At 47.4% G+C, this 27,420-nt stretch overlaps 3 protein-coding genes across 5 annotated transcripts; all 3 read left to right on the forward strand.

Annotated features, from left to right (window-relative positions):
- The first annotated feature begins 2,685 nt into the window (after positions 1-2,685).
- Positions 2,686-4,840, forward strand: LOC128116789 (MIEF1 upstream open reading frame protein). 2 transcript variants are annotated; one of them, XM_052748385.1, is made up of 3 exons: positions 2,686-2,925; positions 3,414-3,514; positions 4,496-4,840. In XM_052748385.1, the coding sequence occupies exon 3, from the start codon at positions 4,518-4,520 to the stop codon at positions 4,728-4,730; it is 213 nt and encodes a 70-aa protein (XP_052604345.1). In that variant the 5' UTR covers positions 2,686-2,925; positions 3,414-3,514; positions 4,496-4,517; the 3' UTR covers positions 4,731-4,840. The 2 variants fall into 2 exon arrangements, with proteins under 2 accessions (XP_052604345.1, XP_052604344.1); XM_052748384.1 differs by lacking the exon at positions 3,414-3,514 and having other exon boundaries at positions 2,689-2,925.
- Positions 4,727-21,655, forward strand: LOC128116786 (mitochondrial dynamics protein MID51). Of its 2 annotated transcripts, XM_052748380.1 has the most exons (5): positions 4,727-4,840; positions 12,894-13,044; positions 16,308-16,485; positions 16,668-16,930; positions 17,738-21,655. In XM_052748380.1, the coding sequence occupies exons 2-5, from the start codon at positions 12,901-12,903 to the stop codon at positions 18,542-18,544; spliced, it is 1,392 nt and encodes a 463-aa protein (XP_052604340.1). In that variant the 5' UTR covers positions 4,727-4,840; positions 12,894-12,900; the 3' UTR covers positions 18,545-21,655. The 2 variants fall into 2 exon arrangements, with proteins under 2 accessions (XP_052604340.1, XP_052604341.1); XM_052748381.1 differs by lacking the exons at positions 4,727-4,840; positions 12,894-13,044 and having other exon boundaries at positions 16,373-16,485; positions 16,754-16,930.
- A 2,340-nt stretch (positions 21,656-23,995) lies between these two features.
- Positions 23,996-26,171, forward strand: Atf4 (activating transcription factor 4). The gene is made up of 3 exons (XM_052748382.1): positions 23,996-24,248; positions 24,830-25,147; positions 25,265-26,171. The coding sequence occupies exons 2-3, from the start codon at positions 24,922-24,924 to the stop codon at positions 26,086-26,088; spliced, it is 1,050 nt and encodes a 349-aa protein (XP_052604342.1). The 5' UTR covers positions 23,996-24,248; positions 24,830-24,921; the 3' UTR covers positions 26,089-26,171.
- Positions 26,172-27,420: the final 1,249 nt, after the last annotated feature.

Raw genomic sequence — 27,420 nt, forward strand, 5'->3', positions numbered from 1 at the left:
TGGGATTAAAGGCATACGCCATCACCGCCCAGCCACATTGCTCTTCTGTGGAACCCATGAAGGATTTTTATAGCAGTGGTCCACACACCTATCTATCTTTGCCCTTTGACCCCGACCTTCAGGAGGAGGACAGAGAATGTAGATTTGATTTCTGCATTTCCATCTGCTTCAGAGCTAGCACTGAATAGGGTAGAGACAATAGTGTTAGGCCATGGTGGTACATGCCTTTAATCCCAGCACTCCGGAGGCAGAGGCAGGTGGATTTCTGAGAGTTTGAGGCCAACCTGGTCTACTTAGTGAGTTCCAGGACAGCCAGGGCTGTTATACAGAGAAACCCTGTCTTGAAAAATCAAAAGACCCACCCCTTGCTGAAACTAACCAAACACACCCACCCACCAAAGCAAAACAAAAAAGAACAAAACAAAACTAAACAAAAATAGTGTTAGCGCTCATGGGCCATTCAGGGAAAATGTTCGTTCATTTAAACACATTTGTTTTTTTGAGACAGGGTCTTACTGTAGCTCTGACTGACCTGGAACTTGCTATGTAGACCAGCTGGCCTTGAACTCATAGAGATGCACCTGCCTCTGCCTCTTGAGTGCTGTGATTAAAGGTGTGTACCACCACACCTGGCTCTTGCTCACTTTAAAAACATGTGTGTGCGTGTGCGTGTGTGTGTGTGTGTGTGTGTGTGTGTGTGTGTGTGTGTATGTGTGTGTGTGTGTGTGTGTGTGTGTATGTGTGTGTGTGTGTGACACTTGTGTGAATGCAGGAGCCACAGCACCCATGTAGAGTGTCTGTCCTCACCTTCTACCTTGTTTGAGACAGGGCCTTTTCCCCCGTTTCATCCTCCCATCTTGCTGCTGGAACACTGGAATTAAAGCTACCACATCAGGCTTAACATGGATTCTGGGAATTCAAACTCAGGTCCTCCCTCGGGCAGGTGATTTACCCACTGAGTCACCTACCCAGCACTGTTGTGCTCATTTTTCCACAACATCCTCCCTTGGCCCTCCAGACCCAGACCCATGGTCACAGAGGCTTTCCAAAGGCCCTCAGATTGGGACTCTCCCTGAGGTCCTGTCCTGGAACTGGTGTCCTGGATTTCCAAAATCTTTTTCCTGGCCCAGTATCCCCTGTGCCAACCATGCGTGAGAAAGAATGAATTTTTTATTTTTATTTTTTTAGTTTTTGGTTTTGGTTTTTCGATTCACCTGCCTCTGCCTCCAGAGTGCAGGGATTAAAGACATGTGCCACCATCACTCAGCGACAAGGGAAGACTCATCTATTTTTTATTTATTTATTTTTTTTGAGACAGGTTTTCTTTGTGTAGCCTTGGCTGTCCTAGAACTCACTATGTAGACTAGGCTTGGCCTTGAACTCAGAGATTTACCTTCCTCTGCCTCCCAAGGGCTGGGATTAAAGGCATGGGCCACCACCGCCGGGCTGAAGTGGTACTTTTCTCATCTTCTAGATTTCATCAAGAGTAAAACAAGGCTCAGGAGACTTAACTCATTGCCCACTACCAGCCCAAAGGGCCCCTCTCAAATCTGACAGACTTCATCACCTTGACCCAGGACCTTTGACCTTCTGCAATATGTCCATTTACTCATTCTCCAGCGAAATGCCACCTTGAGTAAATGAATGCTCCTCTGGAGCCACAATCCCTGTAAGAACTGGTTACATTCCTCATGATGTAAATTTTTTTTTTTTTTTATCAACCCTGTACTATGTCCAGGGGACCCCAGTGTGCTCATGTTCTACAAAACACAGAAGAACCCTGAGGTTTGCATCAGTGCCTTTGCTGTGGGTCTCTGGCCTACAAACACCGTGGATACATGTGGGTGCTACATGACACTTTAATGCCCATCCCCCATCACACTGGGAGCATGGGGCAGGTGTGGGGTGGGTGTGGGAAGCCTGGTGAATCTGGAAATGAAGACCCTGACATCCAAGATGACTCAGTGTGTGTATGGGTAATCCTAAGATCTCCCGGAAAGGGTCTCCCGTCCTTTGCTATTAGAAAATTATTCTAATGATGAGTCATCTGGAGGATATGAATGTTACCTGGTCTTCCAGCTGGAAATGCCACTAATTAGATTTATCTGGGCCACAAAATCATTCCTTTAAAAGGCAAAGTAGGGCAGCCTACAAGAACGAAAAGACACATACTTTAGAGGAAGACTGAATTTGGGATCCACCCTGAGCCTCTGCACGGCTCAGCCCTCAGTACAAATGACCCAGCCTCTCTAGGTCTTGATTTTCCCATCCGTAAAACTGGAGTAATGATGCCTGCCCAACAGGGAGGCTGGGTTGGACAAAATGCAGTGTGAAGTATCCAGTCCGGTGTCTGGAGCACAGTAGGTGTTTCATGAAGGCATTTCTGGGTGTTAGTCCAATTTGAGTTTGGTCATTGCTGAACAACTAACTGCCTGTCATCTCACCGTTCAAGCTGGGCCGGGGCCAGATTCCTAAACACCCGAACTCCACATCCACATCGGGTCAGAGCTTCTCGCAGGCTAGAGGCTGGCAGCAGGTGGAGGGCGAGGACTCAACGACCCTCCCTCATCCCAGACCCACACCCAGCGCAGTGCCTACGCGGAGCCTGCACCGCGATGCTTTAGGAGGCGGGGCCCGCGGGGGGTTAGGTGACGTCACGCAAGGAGGAGGGGCTGCGTCTATGGGCGGAGCCCCGAGATGGTCAGGGCCCGACTGAGTCCCCGGCTCCGCCCCCGGAGGGAGGCTGCGGAGGGGCAGACCGGAAGTCCTTCCGCCTCCGCCCGCCTCCGTGCTCATTGCCTCGTCTCCGTCGGCCCGGCGAGCGAGGTCGTGCCCCGGAAGTAAAGGGGCCATGTTGATGGGTGACCCCGAGAGAGGTACTGGGCGAGTGGAGAGTCCTGAGGAGAGGTAGCGCGTGGCCCGCGGGTGAGTGAGGGAGCGAATCAGGGCGGCCGGGGATCGCCCTCTTGCGCTCGGGCCGACCGAGGCTACCGGCTCCCTCTGGGGCCTCCGAGCCTCGTCCCGCCCCGCCTCAGACCGGGGATCATCCAGCCTGACTGGCCCCGGGGTCTGCGTCCCCGCCCTCCGGGAGTTGTACCCTGACCGGGGCCTATAGCCGGTCACTCAGCGACCTTGTTCCAGCCCATGCGTGACGCTGTCCTTCCAGCCCTCCGTTGTTTTTCTGCGTCTCTTGCATCACCGGAGACCCTTAGGGCCGAGGGGAGCTGCTCTGCAGTTAGGGGGAAAGAGACAGAGACGGTGGCTTGCCCAGGTTCGCGCTGGAAGTTTAAGAGAGGTCGGAGGCTCCTGTCTTGGGGCCCAAAGTCCTGATCATTTTTTTCTTTTCCAACTAAATACTCCCTTCACTCCTCCAACACATTTCGGCTCTTCCAACGATCGTTTCTTCCACGTAGGGATTTTGGGAGGATTCATCCATCTAGCATAGTTATGAGCCTGTTGTGCACTGGGCCCTGGCTGGGAAAGTTTGCTGAACACCCGGAAGTGCTGCACACATGTAAGGCCCCCCTCATTCCAGCGAGTTAGGGTCTGGATTGTTGTGGCAGGTGGGCAGATGACTTCTTTTGGGAACGTCGCTTAGGTTACTTGTCAAACATCTTTAATCTCAGCTCTTGAGGCGGAGGCGGAGGCAGAGACAGGCAGATCTCAGTTCGAGGCCAGCCTGGTCTACATGGTGAGTTCCAGGACTGCCAGGGTTCTGTAGAAAGACCCAGTCTCAAAAAAACAAAACAAAACAAAACAAAAAAAACAAAAATCCCAAAATAAACAAAAGCAAAAATAAAAAAAAAAAACAAAGGGGTAGAGGGATGGCATTTCCAGAGGACCCAATTTCAATTCTCAGCACCTACATGTTGGCTCACAACCATCTGTTGTTACTCCAGTCTCGAGAATATGACACGGTTAGATTTGTAAGGCACCAGGTATACAGTGGTGTGCAGACAAGCATTCAGGCAAATACCCATACACATAAAGTAAAAAATAAAAAAGTTACTAAAACAACAACAATGAAGTTCACCTCTCAAGGTAATGCTCCTTATATGGTGGTGCCAGGATGCAGATATGGCTGAATCCTTGTCTTTAATCACCCTAGGCCATACCTTCTGGTAAAGATCCATTGCGGGTGCTTTGCAGGAGGAGTTCTCAAAATAACCTTATATAGTAGGTATTCTCAGGATGTGATCGTTATCTCTGTTTTACAGCGAGGAAGGGGATACTCAGTGGGCTTGTGTACATTTTACTAAGTACCATGGCAGTGGGATGTCACAGCCAGGACTCAGGCTCAGGCATTCTACTTCTTGAGCTCTAGTAGGCCATACATAAGCCGACCTTCCCCAGGAGGGGGTGTTGAGAGTTAGGCGTCTGATCTTAGCTCTACCATGAAGTCCTTGGAAGTCTCTGTCATTAAGGTTCCCTGACCCGGTGCCTAAGGCCCAGCCGTCATCAATTCTGATTCTGGACTTCTGTGTCTTCTGTTTAGAGTGTAGTGCTTGTCGTCCCCCATGGCCCCGTGGAGCCGAGAGGCGGTTTTGAGTCTGTACCGGGCTCTGCTGCGCCAAGGCCGAGAGCTTCGCTACACTGATCGAGACTTCTACTTTGCTTCCATCCGCCGTGAATTCAGAAAAAATCAGAAGCTTGAGGATCTAGAGGCTCGGGAGAAGCAGCTGGAGAAGGGCCTGGTCTTCCTCCGTAGCAGACTCGGAGGCCTTATTTAGGAGCCTCTCTTTTCCCTCCTACCCTGATTCCAAGAAGAGGACACAGGTGCCTTCAGTAGAGACTCCTGGCTCCCCCCACCCCACCTCACAGATGCTTTAGGAAACCTCAGGTAGGTAGACCCTTGACCCTGGAAGTTCCTTTTTTTCTGATGTAAGAAGCTAGGAAAGGGGCGACCTTTCCTTTATCATCAAAGAATGTCCTTTACTCTCTAAAACTCACTAGATAAATGCAGATGCGTCAGTAGAAGTGGGTCCTATTACTGAGAAACATGGGCCTTGGATTACAAGCCACACCAAAACAGAATTGGCATCATTTTATTTCATAGACTATTCTATATATTAGAATATTAGAAAAGATAATGGTTAAAGTCATTAGAGTTCAGTTCCAAGCCAGTCGCTGCTCAGTTTATATTGTATTGCACCATACTTCCTGAAACAGGCGTTTATCATCACTGCATAATTGGCATAGCAATCATAATATTCAGTGCCTGTTTTCCAATATTGGCACTGCTAACTAGTAGCTAAGTCTCTAAGCCTCCCCAGGCCTTCATTTCATCATCTGTGAAATGGAAGTAATAGTACTTAATCTCTTTGGGTTCTCTGTGAATTGACCTGGACAGTGGACAGACAGCACTGAAATGGTACTTGGCAGGTGGAGTGTTAGCCCTGTATTTTCTTAAAATCAAAGTTACATTTTTACCACGGGTGTGGGTACATGTGCCATAGCATGCTTGTGGAGGTCATAAGACTTGTGGGAGTTGGTTCTCTCTGTCTATTTTGGGGGTCTTGGCAATTAGACTCTGGTCTTCAGGCTTGTTGGCAAGTGTGTTTATTCACTGAGCCATCTCACTGGCCCTAGCTCTTTTTATTCTTGGAGACATTGCCATCAGGAAGCCCCACTGCGGCATAATGGCCATGTTTAATTCAGGAACCTTTCAGAGGTCCCTTTATATGCCTAGACTCTGGGGCTAGAGAATAAAGATGGGTCCATTAAACTGTAGACTAGGGCTATGAGCACTTGTTTTTGCAGAAGATTCAGGTTTGATTCCCAGCACCCAGAAGATGGCTCATAACTATCTATAACTTCAGTTCCAAGGGATCCGACGACCTCTTCTGACCTCCATGGGCACCAGGCATACACATGGGCCACAGACATTATATTGCAAACAAAATACATATACATAAATAAATCTTAAAAACAACAACCACCACCAACCTAAGGAGGAGTTGGGTGGGAAGTAATTCTGGTATGAACAGTGCTGTGCGGGCACTGTATAAAAAGTTACGGAGACAGGAATGAAGATAGCTCGCACTTAGTTTGGGTGGTAGGAGAGAATTATAGTTGCAGGGAAAACATTTGAGGTCTGTCTCCCTTGAGAAGCAGAAACTTGCTGTGGTGGGGAGAAAATAAATGGATGTCTGGAGGTGGGAACTGCACTTTGTAGCTGGGAAACAGGTTTGTTGTGGTTAGAATGGTACAAGGAGTGACTGGAGTTGAAGTTGGGCCAGGGATGGAAGGACATTGAATTTCCTGTTAGGGAGGCAATAGCTGACTGGGGGACTGTCACAGCTTTCTAAGAAGGGAACGATGGGAACATTTGTGTTTTGGAGTATGCCAGGGTAGTGTGGAGGATAAATTGGTGAGAGACACTAGAGGTGGTGAATTTGGTCAGATGATGGAGGTACTGAGGTGCTCACATGTAAATAACAGTGTAGACAACAGTAGGGCTTGTGACCACTGAGAGAGAAGGGGAAAGGCTGAAACATAAAGCTTGACCATGATCATACGTCCTGGTAATTCCAGCACTCAGAAAACTGAGGGAGGAGGAGTTTAGTTTGAAGCTAGCCTGGGCAACATAGGTGTTCCAAAACAAGGAAAAGGAGGAAAATACATACACATAAACAAAGTATGACTGTGGTATAAGGCTTGCCAGTTGGGTAGAGGGTAATGCTTACTGAGACAGAAAGCAGGAACCTTAGGTAATGACTCTCAGTTCTCAGTCACACTTCCATCGGTCAGTAGACCCACCTTTGCAGTACAGGACCAGGGTTGGGTGGTATGCATGGAATCCTGCATGCTCGGGGAAGGGAAATGGGTCTGAAGAAGTGGGGAGTTACTGAAATGCATTCTGATGTTTTGATTGTGAATTGTAATAATTTAAATCTTGCCATCAAGGGAAAATGAAAAGCTAGGTATGATGGTATAAACCTGTAATCCTAGTACTCAGGAAGCTGAGGCCAGAGGACCACAAAGGTAGCCTGGGGTAGGGAGTAAATTTCAGGTCAGCCTGGGACATACAGCAGCTTATGTCTGGAAAGGCCTGGGACAGGTAGTAAATTTCTTCAGTTTGGGCTAAAGAACTGCCTGTGTCTTAGGATGAAATCAACGAAACAAAACCCCTCCAGTGCCATAGGGGTAGTTCATTCATTACAGTAGATACTTAATATGTCAAACATTACATTCTTGCAGCAGTGAATGTGCCGGAATGCTCCCTTGAAGCTATAGTGGCTTAGAGGTCTAGTGGTTAGAGACAGGCGGTGGGGTGGTGTTGCAGACTAGTTGGGACTCATGGATTAGTTCTCCCAGCAGCATAAGCTCTAGATTCAAACCCTGGCTGCACACTTTACTGATGTGTAAGTTACTCTTAGGCTAGTGACAGAACATGTACTTCAGTTTCTTTTTTCTTTTCTTTTTTTTTTTTTTCTTTTGGTTTATTGAGACGGTTTTCCGTGTATCTTTGCGCCTTTCCTGGAACGTACTCTGTAGCCCAGGCTGGCCTTGAACTCACAGAGATCTACCTGGCTCTGCCTCCCAAGTGCTGGGATTAAATACATGTGCCACCACTGCCTGGCCAGTTTCTTCATCTTTAAATTGGAGATAAGAGCCAGATATGATCATATGTGCCTGTAATCACAGCACTTCGGAGGAGGCAGGAGGATTAGGAAATCGAGGCTACCTGGGGAGTTGGAGGCCAGCTTGGGTGACATGGTTCTAGGGAAGGACTCATGGTTGATCCCCTTTAAGAAATGACAAGTTGCCACCTCTGTGGAGCACTTAGAATGAAGGCCCAAAGACTGGGGATGAGTTGCTCGTTTTTATGTTAGGTTCAGTAATTGACAACTGTGTGGATATAGGCTGGATATGGTGTATAATCTAATAAGGAGCTGGGCGGTGGTGGCGCACGCCTTTAATCCCAGCACTCGGGAGGCAGAGGCAGGCGGATCTCTGTGAGTTCGAGGCCAGCCTGGGCTACAAAGTGAGTCCCAGGAAAGGCACAAAGCTACACAGAGAAACCCTGTCTCGAAAAACCCAAAAAAAAAAAAAAAAAAAAAAAAAAATCTAATAAGGATGGATCGAGAGGGAAGTCCAGCAAGGCCTGCCTTCCTGTGTGGGTCTTTCTGGCCCCTGAGTTGTCATTTCTTCCTGTCAGGTATGGGACATGTCCTTTTCTGGAATAGTTTTTTTGTTGTTGTTGTCATTTTGTTTTGTTTGTTTTTGTGTTTTTTTTTTTTTTTTTTTTTTGGTTTTTCGAGACAGGGTTTCTCTGTGTAGCTTTGCGCCTTTCCTGGGACTCACTTGGTAGCCCAGGCTGGCCTCGAACTCACAGAGATCCGCCTGGCTCTGCCTCCCTAGTGCTGGGATTAAAGGCGTGCGCCGCTGCTGCTGCTGCTGCTGCTGCTGCTGCTGCTGCTGCCGCCGCCGCCGCCGCCGCCGCCGCCGCCGCCGCCGCCGCCGCCGCCGGCAGACAGGGTTTCTTTTCTTTTTGTTTTTTCTTTTTTTTTTTGAAGGCAAACAGCAGACTCGTTTATTCAATAATGGGGAAGGCCTTATATACCCTCCTTCCAGCACCTAAGCTGTGTCCCAAACTGGTGGCATTTCGTGGTCATCCCTCATTGGCTGGGCACGCTCAGAAACTCTGACAGTGCCTGCTGCTAGGCCCTCAGGCAGACTCCAGGTTGGCTCATAAGGAAGTACATTATGTACATGCCTTGGCAACAGGTTTGAGCCAATTTTGACCCCCTGGGCCTGTCCTACTACAACAGTGTACTAATATCCCACAACAGCACCATCTTGGAAGTATGGAGCAACAAGAATCCTCAACTGATGCTGAATCTATGGCTCTCAGGTCTTGGCTACCCTAGCTATTCAGAACCACCAAACAGACAAGACCATAGGATCTGAACAATTGAAGGCCATGCGAGACAGGATTTCTTTTATTTATTTATTTAAACAAACATTCATAATCATTATTTTATACAGATATAGATATGTAAATACAACATCGAGTTCAGTGGTCCTTCAGCATTTTCCATTTAAATGTTTTTTTTTTGAACATAAAAACAGGTAATAATTCTAAAGTCCAGAGTTATTTGAAAGTGGAAAATATTTTCTCTGTAGAGAATAGTAAAAATGATAACATTTCCCAATAAACCCTTTTAAGCCAAATAATAGCTGAATTATACATATAAATATTGGTTAGATTCTGGGATACAGAAGAAACCTATCTTCATCTGTTCAGAGAGCTATGTTTTACTTAAGTTGTATATGTGAGATTTCTATTCATCTTCCCCTTCACTGTTTGATTTACAGCAGACATTTTTCTATAGGCTAATCCATAATCTAAAAAGATTTTAGCCTCCCCTCCTGAAAGTACAGCCAGCATATTCTTTCATCAGCTTGATACAGTACAAATTCTTATCCTAATAGTGAAATGTTTCACTAAAGCATGTCCAGTGATTGGGCAAAACCAAAATTTATTATAAGCCACAATCATCCTAGGGTTCCCCTGCTATATAGCCTCCCTGGTTCTGTGGGTTGCAGTCTGTCCTTTGCTTTATATCTAGTATCCACTTTTGAGTGAGTACATACCATGTTTGTCCTTCTGAGTCTGGGTTACCTCACTCAGGATGACATTTTCTAGTTCCATCCATTTGCCTGAAAACCTCATGCTGTCATTGTTTTTCTCTGCTGAGTAGTTCTCCATTGTGTATATGTACCACATTTTCTTAATCCATTCTTCAGTTGACGGGCATCTAGGTTGTTTCCAGGTTCTGGCTATTACAAATAGTGCTGCTCTGAACATAGTTGAGCATGTATCTTTGTGGTATGATTGAGCATTCCTTGGGTCTATGCCCAAGAGTGGTATGGCTGGGTCTTGGGGTAGATCGATTCCCAATTTTCTGAGAAACCGCCATACTGATTTCCATAGTGGTTGTACAAGTTTGCACCCCCACCAACAGTAGAGGTATATGCCCAAGAGTGGTATGGCTGGGTCTTGGGGTAGATCGATTCCCAATTTTCTGAGAAACCGCCATACTGATTTCCACAGTGGTAAGACAGGGTTTCTTATTTTTGTGTCTAGGGGAAATAGTTTGAATAAAACTTGCTTGAAGTGTTCACAGAGTGCAATTCTTTCCAGCCTTCTGCCAGGTTAGTGTTTTCTTTCAATTTTTTTTTTTTTTAAAGACTTCTTAGGGGCTGGAGTGGAGGCTCAGCAGTTAAGAGCACTGGCTGGTCCTCCAAAGGGCCTGCCTGGGTTCAATTCCTAGTACTCACATGGCAGTTCACAACTGTCTGTAACTCCCCTTCCAGGGGATCTGATACCTTCATAAAGACATACATGCAGGCAAACTCCCAATGTACATTAAATTATTATTATTTTAATGTTTTATTAAATAATAATTTATTAAATAAATAAATCTTAAAACAAAACAAAACAAAAAAACCCCAGCCATCTTAGGTGGTTTAAGTGAACAGGTCAGTAGTATTATGCAACAGGTTTTCAGAACTTTTATCTGGCTAATCTGAAACTGTACCTGTTAAACACAGTGTTCCTCCTTGCTTGTCCTGAGGGACCAAGCCCGACTCTCCTTGCCAGGGGAGCTCTTGTCTCCTGGAGGTTGAAGGCAGCAGAATCGGTAGGTAATGGAGGGACAGTAACCTGAATAAAGAAGGTTTAGAATAAGGACCTGTCTCCCTGTTGGAGCTTGTGGGTGCTCTCTTCCAGGTCATCGGGTATATGATGCCACTGGGTCCTTGGGTCGGGATGAGAGTATTGATGTAGATTATCAGGGAAGCCTTTAGCAAGCCTGCTCTGCGTACCAGTTTTGAGCTCAAGCACAGGAGAATTTCAGTGTGTTTTTGAGGCTGTTTGAACTTCATCTCAAAACAGGCAGTGTAACTGGACAGTCTGTTACAGCCCTTCTGTCTGGTGGATGGAGATCTTGACTTAATGACAGCCGTCACTTGTAGGCTGGGTTTATAGCAGATGAAATACTTGGACTCGGTGTTGCAACCAGTGCTTTTCCTCACTACAACCCTGTGGTTTGGGCCCATGAAGCGATCATTATCCCCATTTCATAGCTGAGGGGCTAAGGGACTCATTTGGGTCACCCAACAAATTAGCTCAGGCCCAAGGCAAGTACTCAGGTCTCAGAATTTCTGACTCTAAAACCCATGTTGTACGGTTACGCTGTACCTACCTTGAACTTTCAGTCGTCAGCAGGGCCAAGGCCTGACAGGCTCAGTGAGGCCTCTGCTGGCTTCGACTTAGAAGGAAGAGGTACCCTCTGGTCCTGCTGTTGCTTTAAAGGATGGTTTCGAGGGCTCTGCATCCAGTGCTTCTCCCTGTTAGAAATAAGTCTCTTTCTTTCTCTCTTTCTTTTTTTGAAATTGGGCTTTTCTGTGTAGCCCTGGCTGTCCTGGAACTCAAACTTAGAGACGTGCCTGCCTCTTCCTCCCCAGTGCTGGGATTAAAGGTATGTACCACCACCAGGCCTTGTAAATCTATTTGTAAAGGTTTTTCTTAAAATAGAGGTTTGGGGGTTGGAGAGACGGCTCAGTGGTTAAAGGCACTGACTGTTCTTTCAGAGAACCTGGGTTCAATTCCCAGCACCCACAGGGCAGCTAACAACTGTCTGTAACTCCAAGATCTGACACCCTTACACAGACATGCATACAGGCAAAGCACTGATGTACATAGAATAAATAAATTATTAAAAAAAAATAAAACAGTGGTGCACACCTTTAATCCCAGCACTCGGGAGGCAGAGCCAGGCAGATCTCTGTGAGTTCGAAGCCAGCCTAATTTACAGAGCGAGATCCAGCACAGGCACCAAAACTACACAGAGAAACCCTGTCTCGAAAAACCAAAAATAAATAAATAGATAGATAGATAAATAAATAGATAGATAGATAGATAGATAGATAAATAAATAAATAAATAAATAAATAAATAAATAAATAAATAAATAAAACAGAGGTCATTGCTAGTTGTGTGGCAGTGTGAGTAACCTGTCTTTGCTGATGAGAATCCTCTGCCTCCACTGGGTTTCCTGTCCCATCTCTGTCGCAGTGGTAGCTGGAAGGATGGTGAATAGCTCTCTTTCTGACTCTACATGTATGTACTGTGTTTAACACTTCTTTGCCTGATTCTCTTTGCATTTGAAGTAGGAATATATTTTAATTGAAAGTCAAAGGTAGAGAAAAGGGAAGTGCCATAGTGTGAGTATAGCGGGAGAGAGTATTTTTGGATTTGACAGTGAGTCTTTTTTTTTTTTTTTTTTCCTTTTTTGGTTTTTCGAGACAGGGTTTCTCTGTGTAGCTTTGGTGCCTGTCCTGGATCTCGCTCTGTAGACCAGGTTGGCCTCGAACTCACAGAGGTTCGCCTGGCTCTGTCTCCTGAGTGCTGGGATTAAAGGCATGCACCACCACCGCCTGGTGAGTCTTGTTTTTTTAATGTGGCTTCTGTTGTGCTGGGGTTATAAGCGTGTGTCACCATGCCTATCTGTTTCTTAATCCTAACATTCCCAAAGCAATGGCTAAAGAAGGAAGACCTTGTCTTCCTAGCAACACCACATTGTAAAGGAGTAGGGAGGCTTGTATTGTATGGTGGAATACTTTCCTGCAGCACAGAAATCGGATTGATAATGAACTGAACGTTTGCTCTAGTCTCAGGTCTGTAGACAGACTTTTCTGTGGTCTACCTTAGCATTTCTTTTCCTGTGTGTCCAGGTGAGTCACGGGACATGGTGCCTCTCCTGGACCCCAGAGTACGCAGTCCTAGCCTTTGCGTGCAGTAACCTTGATTGCGGTGCGGAGGGGCAGAAAGGAATGGTTCTCGTGGTCCCCATTGGTGATGGCTGTGTTGTTTTCATTCTCAGGTGAGCAATGGCAGGCGCTGGTGAGCGCAAAGGCAAGAAGGATGACAATGGCATCGGCACAGCCATTGATTTTGTGCTTTCCAATGCCCGGCTGGTGCTGGGTGTTGGTGGAGCAGCCATGTTGGGCATCGCTACCCTGGCAGTTAAGCGGGTAAGTGCTTTCGGCCTGGTCCCAGGATGGGAGGTAGTGAGTTGCCTCTACCTCTGACACTCTGATGCGAGTATAATTTACTCCTCTGGCAGTCTGCTTCTAGGCTTCTGCCATAAAGAGATCACTGAGATGTAAAGAAATGTATCCTAGCAAGTAAAACACAGCAACTAACCCAACTACCCTTCCTTCCCTGGTGACCTGAATTAAAATACTAGCCACACGTATACTTCTGTTTCCTTTTCTTACTCTTATTTTTAAAACATTTATCTCTATCTGCATACTTTGTGTTGAACTTTACCCTCCGGGTAGACTGGACACCCCTAGAAGCTCAGAACAGTGCTTAGCATGTAGGATCTCTGAAATACTGACAGCCCTCTTAGTCTGTGAGCTCTGTATCACAGCTTCAGTTAACCAGACTGAAAATACTTTTTTGCATGGCTGGGTGTGATGGCTCACACCTTTAATCCTGGCACTCGGGAGGCAGAGTCAGACTGGTCTCTGAGTTCGAGGCCAGCCTGGGCTACAGAGTGAGTTCCAGGACAGCCAGAGCTACACAGAGGAACCCTGACTTGAAAAACAAACAAAAAAAATTATATTTACACTGAATAGGTACAGAATTTTTTGGGGTCATTCCTTAAGCAATCAGGATAATTATTTACATAGCATTTACATTGTATTAGATAATATAAAATTTAAAATACATATAAAGTTGTGCACAGGTTATATACAAGTACAATGACTTTTTAAAAAAGTATTTTATTGGTGTGTAATACTTGTGTGCAGGTGCACAGTGGAGGTCAGAGGACAACTTTGTGGAGTCAGTTTTCACCTTCTACCTTTATATGGGTTTTGGGGATTGGATACAGACTTGCATTAGTGGGGAGCAAGTGAGTCTTCTCACTGTCCCTGTTGTTTGTTTTGAGATAAGGTCTTACTCTGTAGCCTGCCTAGCTGGGAACTCACTATGTAGCCTTGAACTTCAAATCTTCCTGCCTTTGCCTCCTGACTGAGGCTTTAGGCATGGACTATTATACTCAGCTATAGTACCATTTCCTGTAGGGACCTAAGACATCTAAGGATTGTGATATGCTTGGAGTGTCCTGGGACTAACCCTCTGGTGATACTCAGGAACAGTTGGTAACTACTTGTGGAATAAATAAATCAGTGTTCACCATGGAGTGTTAGGTAAGCACTCTGCTGCTGAACAACATCCCCAGCCCTCTCAACAGGGAATATTCTTAGTTTCAAGAGGTCCCATTTATTAATTGTTGTGCTCAGTGTCTGTGCTGCTGGTGTTATATTTAGGAAGTGATCTCCTGTGCCAATATGTTCAAGAGTACTTCCTACTTTCTCTTTTATTAAGTTTGGTGTAACTGGATTTATGTTGAGGTCTTTGATCCACTTGGACTTGAGTTTTGTGCATGCTGACAGATATGGATCTATTTATAATCTTTTACATATTGACATCCAGTTATGCCAGCACCATTTGTTGAAGATACTTTCTTTTTTCCATTGTATAGTTTTGGCTTCTTTGTCAAAAATCAGGTGTTCATATGTGTGGATTAATGTCGGGGTCTTCAATTCGATTCCATTGGTCTGTATGTCGGTTTTTATGCCAGTACCAAGCTGTTTTTATTACTATAACTCTATAGTAGAGCTTGAGGTTAGGGATGGTGATGCCTCAGGAGGTTGCTTTATTATACAGGATTCTTTTAGCTATCCTGGGTCTTGTTTTTCCATATGAAGTTGAGTATTTTTCTTTCCAAGTCTGTGAAGAACTGTTCAACAGGGAATATTCTTAAGGAATAATGTTGTATAGTTAGAAAATATTGAAGCGTCTTTAGTGATTGGAAGAAATGACCAAAAAGGGGAAATGTGATTTCAGAAGTCTAGGTAAAGGTGCTTGCCCCAAGCCAGACAACCAGAGTTTGATCCCGGGGACCCACATGGTAGAAGGAAAAAAGTGACTCCCCAAAGTCGTCCATTCACACACACGTTGGGGTATGTGCACATGCACACACATATACCCATGTACAAAATAAAAAAATATCTGATCTAGAAAAAAATGTCTGATCTAGATGGCATAAATATCTCCAGAAAGAAATACAACACATATTAACAGTTTCCTGTGGGTTGTGGCATTGTGGGTAAATTATTTCTTGTAGCGTTTAATATTTCCTGAGCTTTTCTGCATGGAGCAATATACTCTACAGTCTAGACTAAAACAAAATTATTAAAAAAAAATGGCTGAGGAGAGAGTGGGATGTCTGTCCTTGGATCCTACCATTTGTGGTGTTTACCAGCCAGTATCCAATTAAAAATGGGTGATTCTTTTTTGTTTTGTTTGTTTATTTGTTGTGTTTTGTTTTTGAGACTGTTTTTCTGTCTAACACTGGCTGTCCTGGAACTCACTCTGTAGACCAGGCTGGCCTTGAACTCATAGAGATCCACCTGACTCTGCCTCCCCAGTGCTGGGATTAAAATTGTGTGCTACCAGCAAAAACAGGTGATGTATCAAAAGGCAAGAAGAGTTTTCTTTAGAAGTGTGCCCAGTGCCACACTGTGGAAAAGGGAGACAAGCATAAGAGTGGGCCAAACCTTCATGGTCTGCTGGGCGGAAGACAGGTCAGCCACGGGCTTCTCTGACACAGATGCCAACAAGAGCAAAGGCATCAGTTGGGGAGAGGACATCATGATGGAGCATTTGGAGAATCCCCAAAAGTACATAACTGGAACAAAAGTGATCTTTGCCGGAATTAAGAAGAAGGGAGAAAGGGCAGACTGATAGTTTATTCTTAAAAAGGTGATTAATGAGTAACACTAATGCCTTATTGATTATAAAACACATTTTTTTTTATGTATACCGCAATTTTATTTATTTATTTTGGTAGACTAGGCTGGCCTTGAACGCACAGAGATCTGCTTCGCTCTGCCTCTCAAGTGCTGGAATTAAAACCATGCGCCACTACCACTTGGCATGTATACCATAATTTAATTCATATACCAGAATTCAGATCATGAATGGCTGTGATTTTGTTGGACAATCCTGATTTAAGTAAAATTGACTTGTAGTAAAGTGGAAAAAATAATTGTCTGGGCATGTAATTCAGTGGTAGAGTGGTTTACCCAGCAAGCACAAGGACCTGGGTTCCATGCCCAGGACCACTATCAAAACAACAAAAAACTTCTAGAACTTAGTAGGGCAAAGAGTCTGGGGGAGGAGGAGGGCTGGTGTATGTCCTGGGTCCTCTCTGGTATTACAGATGTATGATCGGGCAATCAGTGCCCCTACCAGCCCCACCCGCCTGAGCCATTCAGGGAAGAGGAGCTGGGAAGAGCCAAACTGGATGGGCTCCCCTCGACTGCTGAACAAGGACATGAAGACAGGCCTAAGCCGGTCCCTGCAGACTCTTCCCTCAGACTCCGCTGCCTTTGACACAGGTGAGAGACTCCTCCAAGTTTCTGGGCCTGCTCTGCACTTAGACATGGGGAGACATTTCTCAGCACGGAATGTCAGGCAACTTGCCCTTTGGGCCAAGTCCTTCTCCTTCCTGGGACTAGGACTTCTGTGGACTGAGCAAGCTTGGGCAGAGCTCACATTCCTCTCTCTCTTGCCTTGGCAGATACATTCTGCCCACCCCGGCCCAAACCGTTGGCCAGGAGGGGCCAGGTAGACTTGAAGAAGTCACGACTCCGCATGTCCCTGCAGGAGAAACTTCTTTCTTACTACCGGAACCGGGCGGCCATCCCTGCTGGAGAGCAGGCTCGGGCCAAGCAAGCAGCGGTGGACATATGTGCTGAGCTCCGGAGCTTCCTGCGGGCCAAGCTGCCTGACATGCCACTTCGGGACATGTACTTGAGTGGCAGCCTCTATGATGATCTGCAGGTAACAGAGTTCTTAGGAAGGGTGGGACTGGGCACAGACAGATACTTCTCAGTATTGTGGTTGCTCAAGAAAGTCACTGTGTCTGGGCCTCAACTGGAAAGCCTCTTGCTTGTAAATCCTGCCCCACAGCAGTATTTTTTCTCTGCTCCGTCCTTTCTCACTTTTTAAGTCATACTTATACTTTTTAAGAAGCTATAGGGGCTGAGGATGTGGCTCAGTTGGTATAGCTTAGTTGTATTATGCCCTGGGTTCAATCCCCAGCATGCATAAAACAGGCATAGTGACCCAGGCCTGTCATCTCAGCTCTCAGGGGGAAGAGGGATCAGAAGGTTAGGGTCATCCTTAGCCATGTAGTTTGAGACCAGCCTGGGTTATATGACATCCTGCCTCAAAGATAAACAAAAAAAAAACCCCAAAGCCCGAACCAGGGTAGCCGTACACAACCTGTCCTTTATTGTCTTCTTGTCCTGTTTCCTGTGTGCTAATTGAATCATTGGTTTCCACTACTGTGGCAAGTACAGGGTGTGAAGATCTGTGCTGTAAGTAGCATGTCTTATGAATAGCAAAGCCCTTAAAAACCTTGTTAATTCTGGGGCCAGTGAGATGACTCAGTGGGTAAAGGTGCTTGCCACCAAATCTGATGACCCGAGTTCAGTCCCTGAGTCCCACATGGTGGAAGGAGAGAACTGACTTCTAAGTTACCTCTGACCTCCACATGCCATGACGCGTTACATGTGTGCACATGCACACACTCAACTGTAATAACAAATTAAATCAAAACCGACCCTTTTTAATTTGCTCTGGCAGGTGGTGACAGCTGATCACATCCAACTCATTGTCCCCCTTGTGCTGGAGCAGAACCTGTGGTCATGCATACCTGGCGAGGACACCATCATGAACATGCCTGGATTCTTCCTGGTCCGCCGTGAGAACCCAGAGTACTTTCCTCGTGGTAGCAGTTATTGGGACCGCTGTGTTGTAGGCGGCTACCTCTCCCCAAAGACGGTGGCAGACACATTTGAGAAGGTAGTGGCAGGCTCTATCAACTGGCCAGCCATAGGGTCCCTCTTGGACTGTGTGATCCGACCAGCACCACCCCCAGGGGCCCTGACACTAGAAGTACAGTATGAGAAGGACAAACATCTTGTCATTGACTTCCTGCCGTCAGTGACCCTTGGTGACACTGTCTTAGTGGCCAGGCCACACCGGTTAGCTCAGTATGCTAACCTGTGGCGGCTGAGCTTGCGTCCTGCTGAGACGGCACGTTTACGGGCTTTGGACCAGGCCGACTCGGGCTGTCGGTCTCTGTGCCTCAAGATCCTCAAGGCCGTATGCAAGTCCACTCCAGCTCTGGGCCACCTCACTGCCAGCCAGCTAACCAATGTCATCCTCCACTTGGCCCAGGAGGAGGCTGACTGGTCTCCAGACATGCTGGCCGACCGTTTCCTGCAGGCTCTGAGGGGACTCATCAGCTACTTGGAGGCTGGAGTCTTGCCCAGTGCCCTGAACCCCAAGGTGAACCTATTTGCAGAGCTCACCCCTCAAGAAATAGACGAATTGGGATATACTCTCTACTGCTCGTTGTCTGAGCCGGAGGCGCTGCTGCAGACGTAGGGCAGGTGAAGGCCGGAGTGGGCATCGGGTGATCAGACCCAGAGTCTCCGTTAGAAACACTTGGCTACATGGTTGCTGCCTCACAGGGTCCCTAGGTGCCTCCTGTTTTGCTGGTCGTTGTCCTGGTCACTTCATGCTGATTAGAATGACATCCCTTTGGTTTCCCCACCCTTCCCTATTTTTGTTACCAAACACTGTGCTCCCTACTGCCGCCTTGCTCTAGGCTGATCTTTCTGGAACGAACAGAGAAGGTGGAGTGCTGGCCTCAGCTGTTGGGTGTCTCTTTTTTTGCCCCAAATTTCTTGCGTTTCTGTCTTCTCTACATTCTTCTGCCTTTTGGCCTCTTATTTGCTCTTCTCTGTCTTTCCCTTTCTTGGTCACACCTGTTTGCTCTGCCCCTGGAGCACGTCTGCCTAATGAAGATGTCGCCTGTGGTCTGTACACAAGAGCTGATTGCATGTTTTCAAGCTGAGCTCTGCAGAGTAATGAGACAGTATTTAGATTTCCGGGGGGAGGCTGGCAGAGTCTCTGCCCTGGCAAATCAGCCTTTGACTCTGCTTCCTGGAAAGCAAGCTCTTCCCTTTCCCCTCCCCTCTCCCAAGCAACTCCTGTTTATTTGTGCTAAGACTTTTTCACCTGGGGATGGTGCACTGACCCCACAGCCGGAGCCGGATGCAGTTGTTTTACTGGAGATTGTGCTGTTTTATGGCAGCATGGGGGAGGAGGGGCTCTGTGTTCCCACTGACTGTTTCTGTCTGTGGTCACTAAAGTCACACAGACAGGGAAGGCTGGGGGGCTTCACAGGCAGCACCTCCAAGGATGCTGGTTTCCTTTATTGCCAACAGAAGAAGGCCTTGTTTTAGCAGTAGAGGCCAAGGGAGGGCTACAGGAAGCTGAGTGTCAGCTGAAACCCAGTGACCATGTTTTCTTCTTGACAGGCTCTACCTTTCTTAAATGTTGCCTTAGAGCAAGAACATACCCAGGGCCAATGCCTCTCACCTGACCCCTGTCCTCAGCGATCTGAGAGAGTGTTTGCTGAGCACTGTAGGTACCTCCACAGGCCAGAGGGCACATGGACATGCCAGCCCTCGTCCCTCGCCTGTCTCCTGGGGAGATTGGTGCTACCTAGGAGGATAGTACATAGATAAGACATACAGGAAAGAGTTGGGGCTTCCCACATTGCTGCTAAGATCCATATGTATGGCCATGTAATCGTATCCTACGGGTTGGGGGAAGGGAGGTGTTTAATATGTCAGTGTGTCTTTTTCTTCCGTTCCTGACAAGAGGCTGACAGTATCTGGTTCTATTCGCCCGTCTAGCATTTGTTCTCCATCAAGTCTTTCTATTTTACCTGTTACTACCTCTCCAGCAGTGTGATTCTGCAGCTGTGTTGGCCCTTCCTAATGAGGGGGAATGAGTGACTATAAATGGCACTGACCCTGGGCAACCCACTTGAAATTAGGGTAGAGATAGGTACCTGCCACCCCCCCCCCATAGGTTAGGAGGTGTGAGCCAGGCTCTATTTAGTTTTCTGCCTCTTCTCCCGTATATATGTAAAGACTCCTTCAGGAGTTTCTCTTTGATTTGTGTAAGATAGTATGAGAAACTTGAAAAAGAGAAAGCCAAGAACCTTAAGAACCTTCAATGAAACATGCCCCTGGCTGTTCATAATAATGAAATGGGAGTTGAAGACATGTGTTGCCTAGGTTAGACTGAGTAGGTATAGAAGGGCTGACATTGAGGGGACCAAGGTTCTAGCTGGTGCCTGTTGGGGGGGGGGTGTTGATAGACTGCTGCAAAATCAGATTTTGTTTAGATAGAGTTGAATTTCCTGTTGTAAGTATTATAAGACTTTCCCAAGCTGTCATCTCTGAACCGATTCTATTTAAGATACCGGAAAGAGTGCAAACAAAGCCCCCAAATTTGAAGATGCTTGAGATGTTAAATATCCCAAATAATCACAGCCGTATGTCATTGTGAATTTAGGCAAACAGTGAATTTGTCTCCTGTCTTCAGGAGCAGCTTTGACTTTGGACTGTGCTTTGACTTGGCCATCTTAGAAGTCCTCAGAACAAGGAGAGGGGAACAGCTCTGCCCTGTGGGTTGTTCTTAGCTGGGCGGGCCTTCCTCTTTGCTGTCACTTTCTTTGTCATATGTATGGGAGGTGGCAGATGCTCTGGGACGCTTGGATGGAGCGTCACTGTCGGAAGACCCAGAGGCTGTGCCTCCACCCTGCCTTTCTCTACAGTACCTCCCAGACTCCATGCTTGATGCCTGAAGCTGTACTCAGTACCTAGGTAACCAAGCAAATCCCAAGTTTCGTTTGGTTCTTCTCTGTTGCCCTTTCTCTCAAACACGGAATTCAGGATAGCAGTTTTTTTCTTCATATTAACAGTTGAGACTTTTTAAAAAATAAAATGGAAAAACTATTGGAGACGCCTCATCTCCTTGGGCAAGGCCCTGGCTGATTTTACTCTACCATAATCCTCCCTTTAAAGAGCTCAGATGGTTGAGGTGAATCAGCTTCAGGAACAAGGCCCTGAGGGACCCTGAGAGCAAGGGTGTTCCATGTGTTCAGAGCCTTCTGCCAAGGTACACTTCCTTGGGATTACGACTTGGTAAGACTGAGAGCATCTGCTACAACTCTAGCATTTTTTTTTTTTTTTTTTGCTTAAAAGCTCAAGGCTAAGGTAAATGGAGAGGCACTTGGGACTAGAGTTTACCCTTGTACTAGGCTGGGAGGTTGTAAGCCTCTTAGACTTATAAATGGCCAAAATACCAGGATGTAGGTTCAGTATTTAACTGCAGACTGGGGGTGAGATGGGTGTTAACTTTTATTTTGATTACCTTCTAGTCTTTAAACTCTTGGTCTGAGGCCAGGTCCACACCTTGCCTTTGTGCCTGCCCTGCCAAGATTTCAGTGTGGTAAGCTGGTAGAATGGAACCAGTCACCAATTGTGTCCTGTCTGGGCTGGGTCCATATAGGAGCAGCTTAGCTTTGAGGCCCAGAGAACCTTTATTCCTTTTTCTCCTTGAAGGAGGAAATTCAACTGGGGAAAACAGCATCTTCTGCAGCACGGGAAGAAGAAAATAAAAATCTCCTTTCCAACAGCTCTGATGTGTGTATGTGGTATGGAGTATTTCCTTACATGGGTGCTAGGCTAGCTCTGTTTTCAGCTTAAAGCATTTGACTTGGATCTCTGTAGTAGGATGGGGAAAAAGAAGCCACCACACATTCTCCTGTGACCTCTGTAGTGTCAAATCAGGGTCAGTGTTTCTTAACCTTCTGCATGGCCTTATGTCAGGAGCCTTCCTAGAGCAAAGGGAAGACAGTTAAGCTTTTGGTGCCTTTGCATGAAGGGACTAAACAACTTCTGTATGTCTGCACATGCACTCGAGATTTCTTTGGGGATAAGAAACACCCCATTATGCAGGCCTTGTGCATTCCGGTTGTTGTATTTTTTGTTTTGTTTTGTTTATTGAGACAGGGTTTTATTTTGTACCTCTGGCTGTCCTGAAACTCACTCTGTAGACCAGGCTGGCCTCAAACTCACAGAGATCTGCCTGCCTCTGCCTCCTAAGTGCTGAGATTAAAAACGGGCACAACCACCGCCTGGCTTTTTAATGGTTTTTTAAAATTTTTCTAAATTTTTTTTAAAGATTTATTTATTTTATTCTGTGTCTATGAGTGCCTTGCCTGCATGTATGCATGTGTCCCACATGTGCGTGCCTGGTGCCCACAGAGGTCAAAAAAGGGCATCAGATACCCTGAAACTGGAGTTAGGGATGGTTGTGAGTCAACCAGAACCATCAAATGATGCTGGGTCTGGACCTGGGTCTTCTGGAAGAGCAGCAAGTGCTCTTAGCCCCTGAGCCATCTCTCCAGCTCCAAATTCTGGTTGTTTATACTTGGCTTAGTCTCAGTCAATAAAAGTAAAACATCCTTGGAGAAAGCAGGATGAATCATGGAGATAGGGACTTGGAAATTAGGTCAGGGTCAGAAGTTCTGAGTTTCAGTAACAAAAGCAATCATTACTGCCCCCCCCCCCCCCAGTCTCAAGTAGCTCAGGTTGATCTCAACCATGTCGTCAAGGATGACCTTGAACTGTGGTACTCTTGAGGCCTGAGTGCTAGGATTGTGCTAGAGTACATGGCTTGCAAGTCATTAGTGAGCTGTTAAGTGGCAGGCATTGTGCCAGTTGTTTTACATATTTCTTAGGACAAGGAGAAACAGCTTCCTTTTGCAGATAAGGAAACGGGTGCAGAGTGGATGTCACTTAGCCAAATGCCCCAGCCAACAAACGACTGAGCCAGCCCTCTTAGAAGTGGTATTTGTGTGAGTCACTTCAAGAGAAGTGGAATCTCAAGATTTCTGCCTTTAAGGGGCTGGAGTGTAGAAGAGGGACTCTCAGCACTCCCAAAACAGCACCCTTTATGGAGGGTTGGCTCTGATCAGGACTTGGGGCTACATCACTTACCACTTATCAAGCGACTGCTCGCACATCTGGATAACTTCTTGGGAAGCTATGCCTGAAGTTAGGAGTTAATCAAAACTACCCTGGGGCTTGAGAGCCAGTTGAATAAAACATGATTTTAAGGCTACTGACCCTATGTCAGCAAGCAGCCCTATGATGGCAGGACGGGCATGTTTAGGCCTGAGGTTAGGCATATATTCCCAGTACAGAGTTCAGAGGAGAGATGCGAGCTACAGGAACCAGAATATCTCCCAATGAGGCTCCAACATGAGCGCCCTGCTCTGTCCCTCCCTCAAAGGGCGGTCCTCGGACAGATCAGGAGTCTGAAAGGTCGGACCAGGTAACTTCGGAGGGCCTCTACAGGCGGCCGAAAACCTGCCCATTTGGTCCCGGGAACACCAAATATGGGGAGGGAGGGCTTCTCGCGCAAGGGTCACGCTTGGAGGATTTTTTGCTGCGTGCTAGACCAAAGATGCATGAGAGAGCCACTGGAGCAGGGTCACCCCTAACAAGAGCCGGAAAGTATGACAGTTTGGCGGCGGGAATCTCTGGTGGCTCCGCCCTTCCCGCACAGACCTAGTGCTCGCTCGTACAGCGGCATGTTCGGAGCCAATAGGAACTTGAGATTTACATGACTCGCCACGCTTGGGCCAATCAGCTCGACGCGCGCTCGATCGGCGTCTCGCGTGATAACCAGGCCGCCTCGGCTTTGACGGTAATAGCTTTGGCTAAGTACTTCTCCCCGCCTGGTGAACTAACACCGGAAGTTCTGTATCGAGAGATCCCTCCGCGGCGACACGTGACTTCGGCTAGCCGTAAACCTGTAAAGTAGTGTACTTTTCTCTTTTCATGGGGCCTTCAGGATAGTCTGTTAACTCCACAGCTACCCCCGAGCACAGTGGAGGAGGGTTGGGGAGGGCCAAGACGTCAATGGGACGCAGTTGGGTGGGTCTGCGGCAGGGTCATGTGATCACGGCGGGAGGATGCGCGGTGTGCTGCGTCCCGTGCACTATATAAGAGGGTGTGCAGGGCGTGTCGCGGCCATTTCTCCTTTCTCTCCGACCCATGAAGATCTTTACGCTGCTGCGCCTTTCCTCTCCCCCTCCCGCAGGGATTGCGGCCACCATGGCGTATTAGAGGCAGCAGTGCCTGCGGCAGCGTTGGCCTTTGCAGCGGCGGCAGCAGCACCAGGCTCTGCAGCGGCAGCCCCCACCGGCTTAAGCCATGGCGTGAGTACTGGGCCGGCTTTGCAGGGCGTGTGCTTTGCTGGGGCTGGGCGCGGCCTGCGGCCGGGGCGCGCTGACCACCATACGCGGCTTTATGAGCGACTGGACGCGTCGGTCTTGTTTGTGTGGCCCCGGGACGCCGGCGCTCGCTGGCGGCGGGGGTGGGGATCGGATGGGGTGGGGTGGGGTGGGGAAGCGCTGCTTTTTCCAACGCTACAACTTCCAACCCTGCTGCTTCCCTTTCGTCGTCTCAACGTAGCTCAACGACCCCGAGGTCGCCGGGGTCCCAGTGACATCCTGCGAACGTGGCGCTGCCAAGATGGCGGCGGGGCAGGGGTGTGAGTCACAGGGGCGGGGCGGGGCGCGGCGTCGATGGCCGTATTAGGAGGCGAGGACAACTGCTTCCTCTGGGTGGCCGGTGAAGCAAGGCTGAGCCTCCATCTTGTGCAACCTGAGCCGGCGGCTGGGGGAGCTTACACAATGGCCTTGGGCCCACGTGCTCCCTATTCAGAGGCTTCTGGGATTTGGCCATTCTGCATTTTAGATAGAAAGATGATGGGGCTTGCTTTTGGATTCTTATGCAGGCTCTTCACGAAATCCAGCAGCAGCGTTGCTGTAACGGACAAAGATACCTTCGATTTAAGCACATTCCTCGATTCCAGCAAAGCCCTACAACATGACCGAGATGAGCTTCCTGAACAGCGAAGTGTTGGCGGGGGACTTGATGTCCCCCTTCGACCAGTCGGGTTTGGGGGCTGAAGAAAGCCTAGGTCTCTTAGATGACTACCTGGAGGTGGCCAAGCACTTCAAACCTCATGGGTTCTCCAGCGACAAGGCTAAGGCCGGCTCCTCCGAATGGCTGGCTGTGGATGGGTTGGTCAGTGCCTCAGACACCGGCAAGGGTGAGTGTGACACCTGCTCCCGAGTGCTCTTTTTATTGGGTCTGGTGTTCTGATGATTTTTTTTCTGCCTTGAGTATGTGGCCTAGTCATTCACTCTTTTTTTTTTTTTGGTTGCAGAGGATGCTTTCTCCGGGACAGATTGGATGTTGGAGAAAATGGATCTTAAAGAGTTTGACTTTGATGCTCTGTTTCGTATGGATGACCTGGAAACCATGCCAGATGAGCTTTTGGCCACGTTTGATGACACATGTGATATTTTTGCCCCTCTAGTCCAAGAGACTAATAAGGAGCCCATGACAGTGAACCCAATTGGCCATCTCCCAGAAAGTGCAACAAAAACCGACCAGGTTGCCCCCTTTGCATTCTTGCAACCTTTCCCCTGTTCCCCAGGGGTCCTGTCTTCCACTCCAGATCATTCCTTCAGTTTAGAGCTAGGCAGTGAAGTTGATATCTCTGAAGGAGATAGGAAGCCTGACTCGGCTTCTTACATTACTCTAATCCCTCAGTGTGTAAAGGATGAAGACACCCCCTCAGATAATGACAGTGGCATCTGTATGAGCCCTGAGTCCTACCTGGGTTCTCCCCAGCACAGCCCCTCCATCTCCAGGGGATCACCAAGCAGTCTGCCTTCTCCAGGTGTTCCCCGTGGGTCTCCTCGACCCAAACCTTATGACCCCCCTGGAGTTACTTTGACAGCTAAGGTAAAAATTGAAAAGTTGGATAAGAAGCTGAAAAAAATGGAGCAAAACAAGACAGCAGCCACTAGATACCGTCAGAAGAAGCGGGCTGAGCAGGAAGCCCTCACTGGCGAGTGTAAGGAGCTAGAAAAGAAGAACGAAGCCCTGAAAGAGAAGGCAGATTCTCTTGCCAAAGAGATTCAGTATCTAAAAGATTTGATAGAAGAGGTCCGTAAGGCAAGGGGGAAGAAGAGAGTTCCCTAGTAGGGTAGTCAGGTGCTTTGTGCTTGTACATAGTCTTGTGATGAAGCTGTGTTTGCTGTAATAAATTATTTTGTAGTAAAGTACCAGTGCAGGTTTGCTGTGTCAATTCTTTCTACTTTTTGAGTGGCAGGTGCACAGTTGACTGGGTACTTCAACACAGAGCCGAGCTATTTAGGTAATGAGACGGCTATATAGATTAGCTGGAGGATCTGGGTCACTAAGAGGAACCGCCTGAACACCATCTGTTCATAATTGGCTTTGTGCCAGACATCTGCCATGTAGGCACCTAGATAAGGTTGTATGGTACTTGGGGCACACAAGCTGATTAGATTTAAGCTCATACAATTCAGAGACCTTAGGAAACCTGTTGTGGGCAGGAAGTGATCAGAGGAAGGGATAGGCGTTGCTCACCAAGTTGCTGGGCTGTAAAGTGGATAAGGCCTGCAGGGTTAAGAGTGGTTTCTGACCAGCCTTCCCAGTGGCAGCAAATTCACCTGAGTGCCAGCTGTTGGAATGAATATAGTCCTTTGGGTCTGATCTAGGCTAAGAGCTGGAATTCCTAAGACCATGGGCCTCCCAGCCTCATACTAAGTAAGGATCCACCCATACAGTCTTTGGCCAAGAGTGGAGGAAGTTCTAGAAACACCTTGACTTTGTTTCCACTTTGGGCTGTGACCTTGGGAGTCTTTCCCCATATTTTCCGTTCCATGGCCATTATGTTCCATTATGTTAACGCTTCTTTAAAGGCCCAGCCTTATCACCCACCCCATCTGAACTGGTAAATTGTACAGAGTGCTCTTTAAACAGATGTTACAAATGTCCTTGTTATTCGACTTGCACTTGATACTTAGTTTTTGAGTTTTGAGATGGGGTCCTAGATAAAACTCAACTAGGTGGACCAGGCTGGTTTCAAACTCAAGAGATCCTTAGTGCTAGAAGGTAATGGGGCACTGCAGAGCAAATTGAGGATTTCTTACGTCAGGGCACAAAGCTGTCTGGTTAGGGGTGGGAACAACTTGTCTAAAACTGAAGCTGAGAACGTGCCGTGTGTGGATCAGTAAAAGCAGACCTCTCGATGCCTTTGTGTGTACACAGTTGAAGAAAATAGCAGCTGTAGCTGATTATGCATCTATTTTGGGTCTGGGGAGGCTAAGGCAGGATCACAGGTTTAAGGCCAGCTTGAACTATAAGGCCCTCGCTAAAAAAAACCCCAAAGCCATACACAAAAGCATCAGTTGGCTTGGTTTTGGTGGGGGCGGGGCTAGGGGTGGCAGAATGGGAGTGAAGCATGGACTGCCCTCCTGCGCAGCTGTTTTTAAGCCCTACCCTAAT

The sequence above is a fragment of the Peromyscus californicus genome, unplaced genomic scaffold (genome assembly GCF_007827085.1).
Source record: "Peromyscus californicus insignis strain IS unplaced genomic scaffold, ASM782708v3 Scaffold_20__1_contigs__length_68692818, whole genome shotgun sequence".
Taxonomy (NCBI): domain Eukaryota; kingdom Metazoa; phylum Chordata; class Mammalia; order Rodentia; family Cricetidae; genus Peromyscus; species Peromyscus californicus.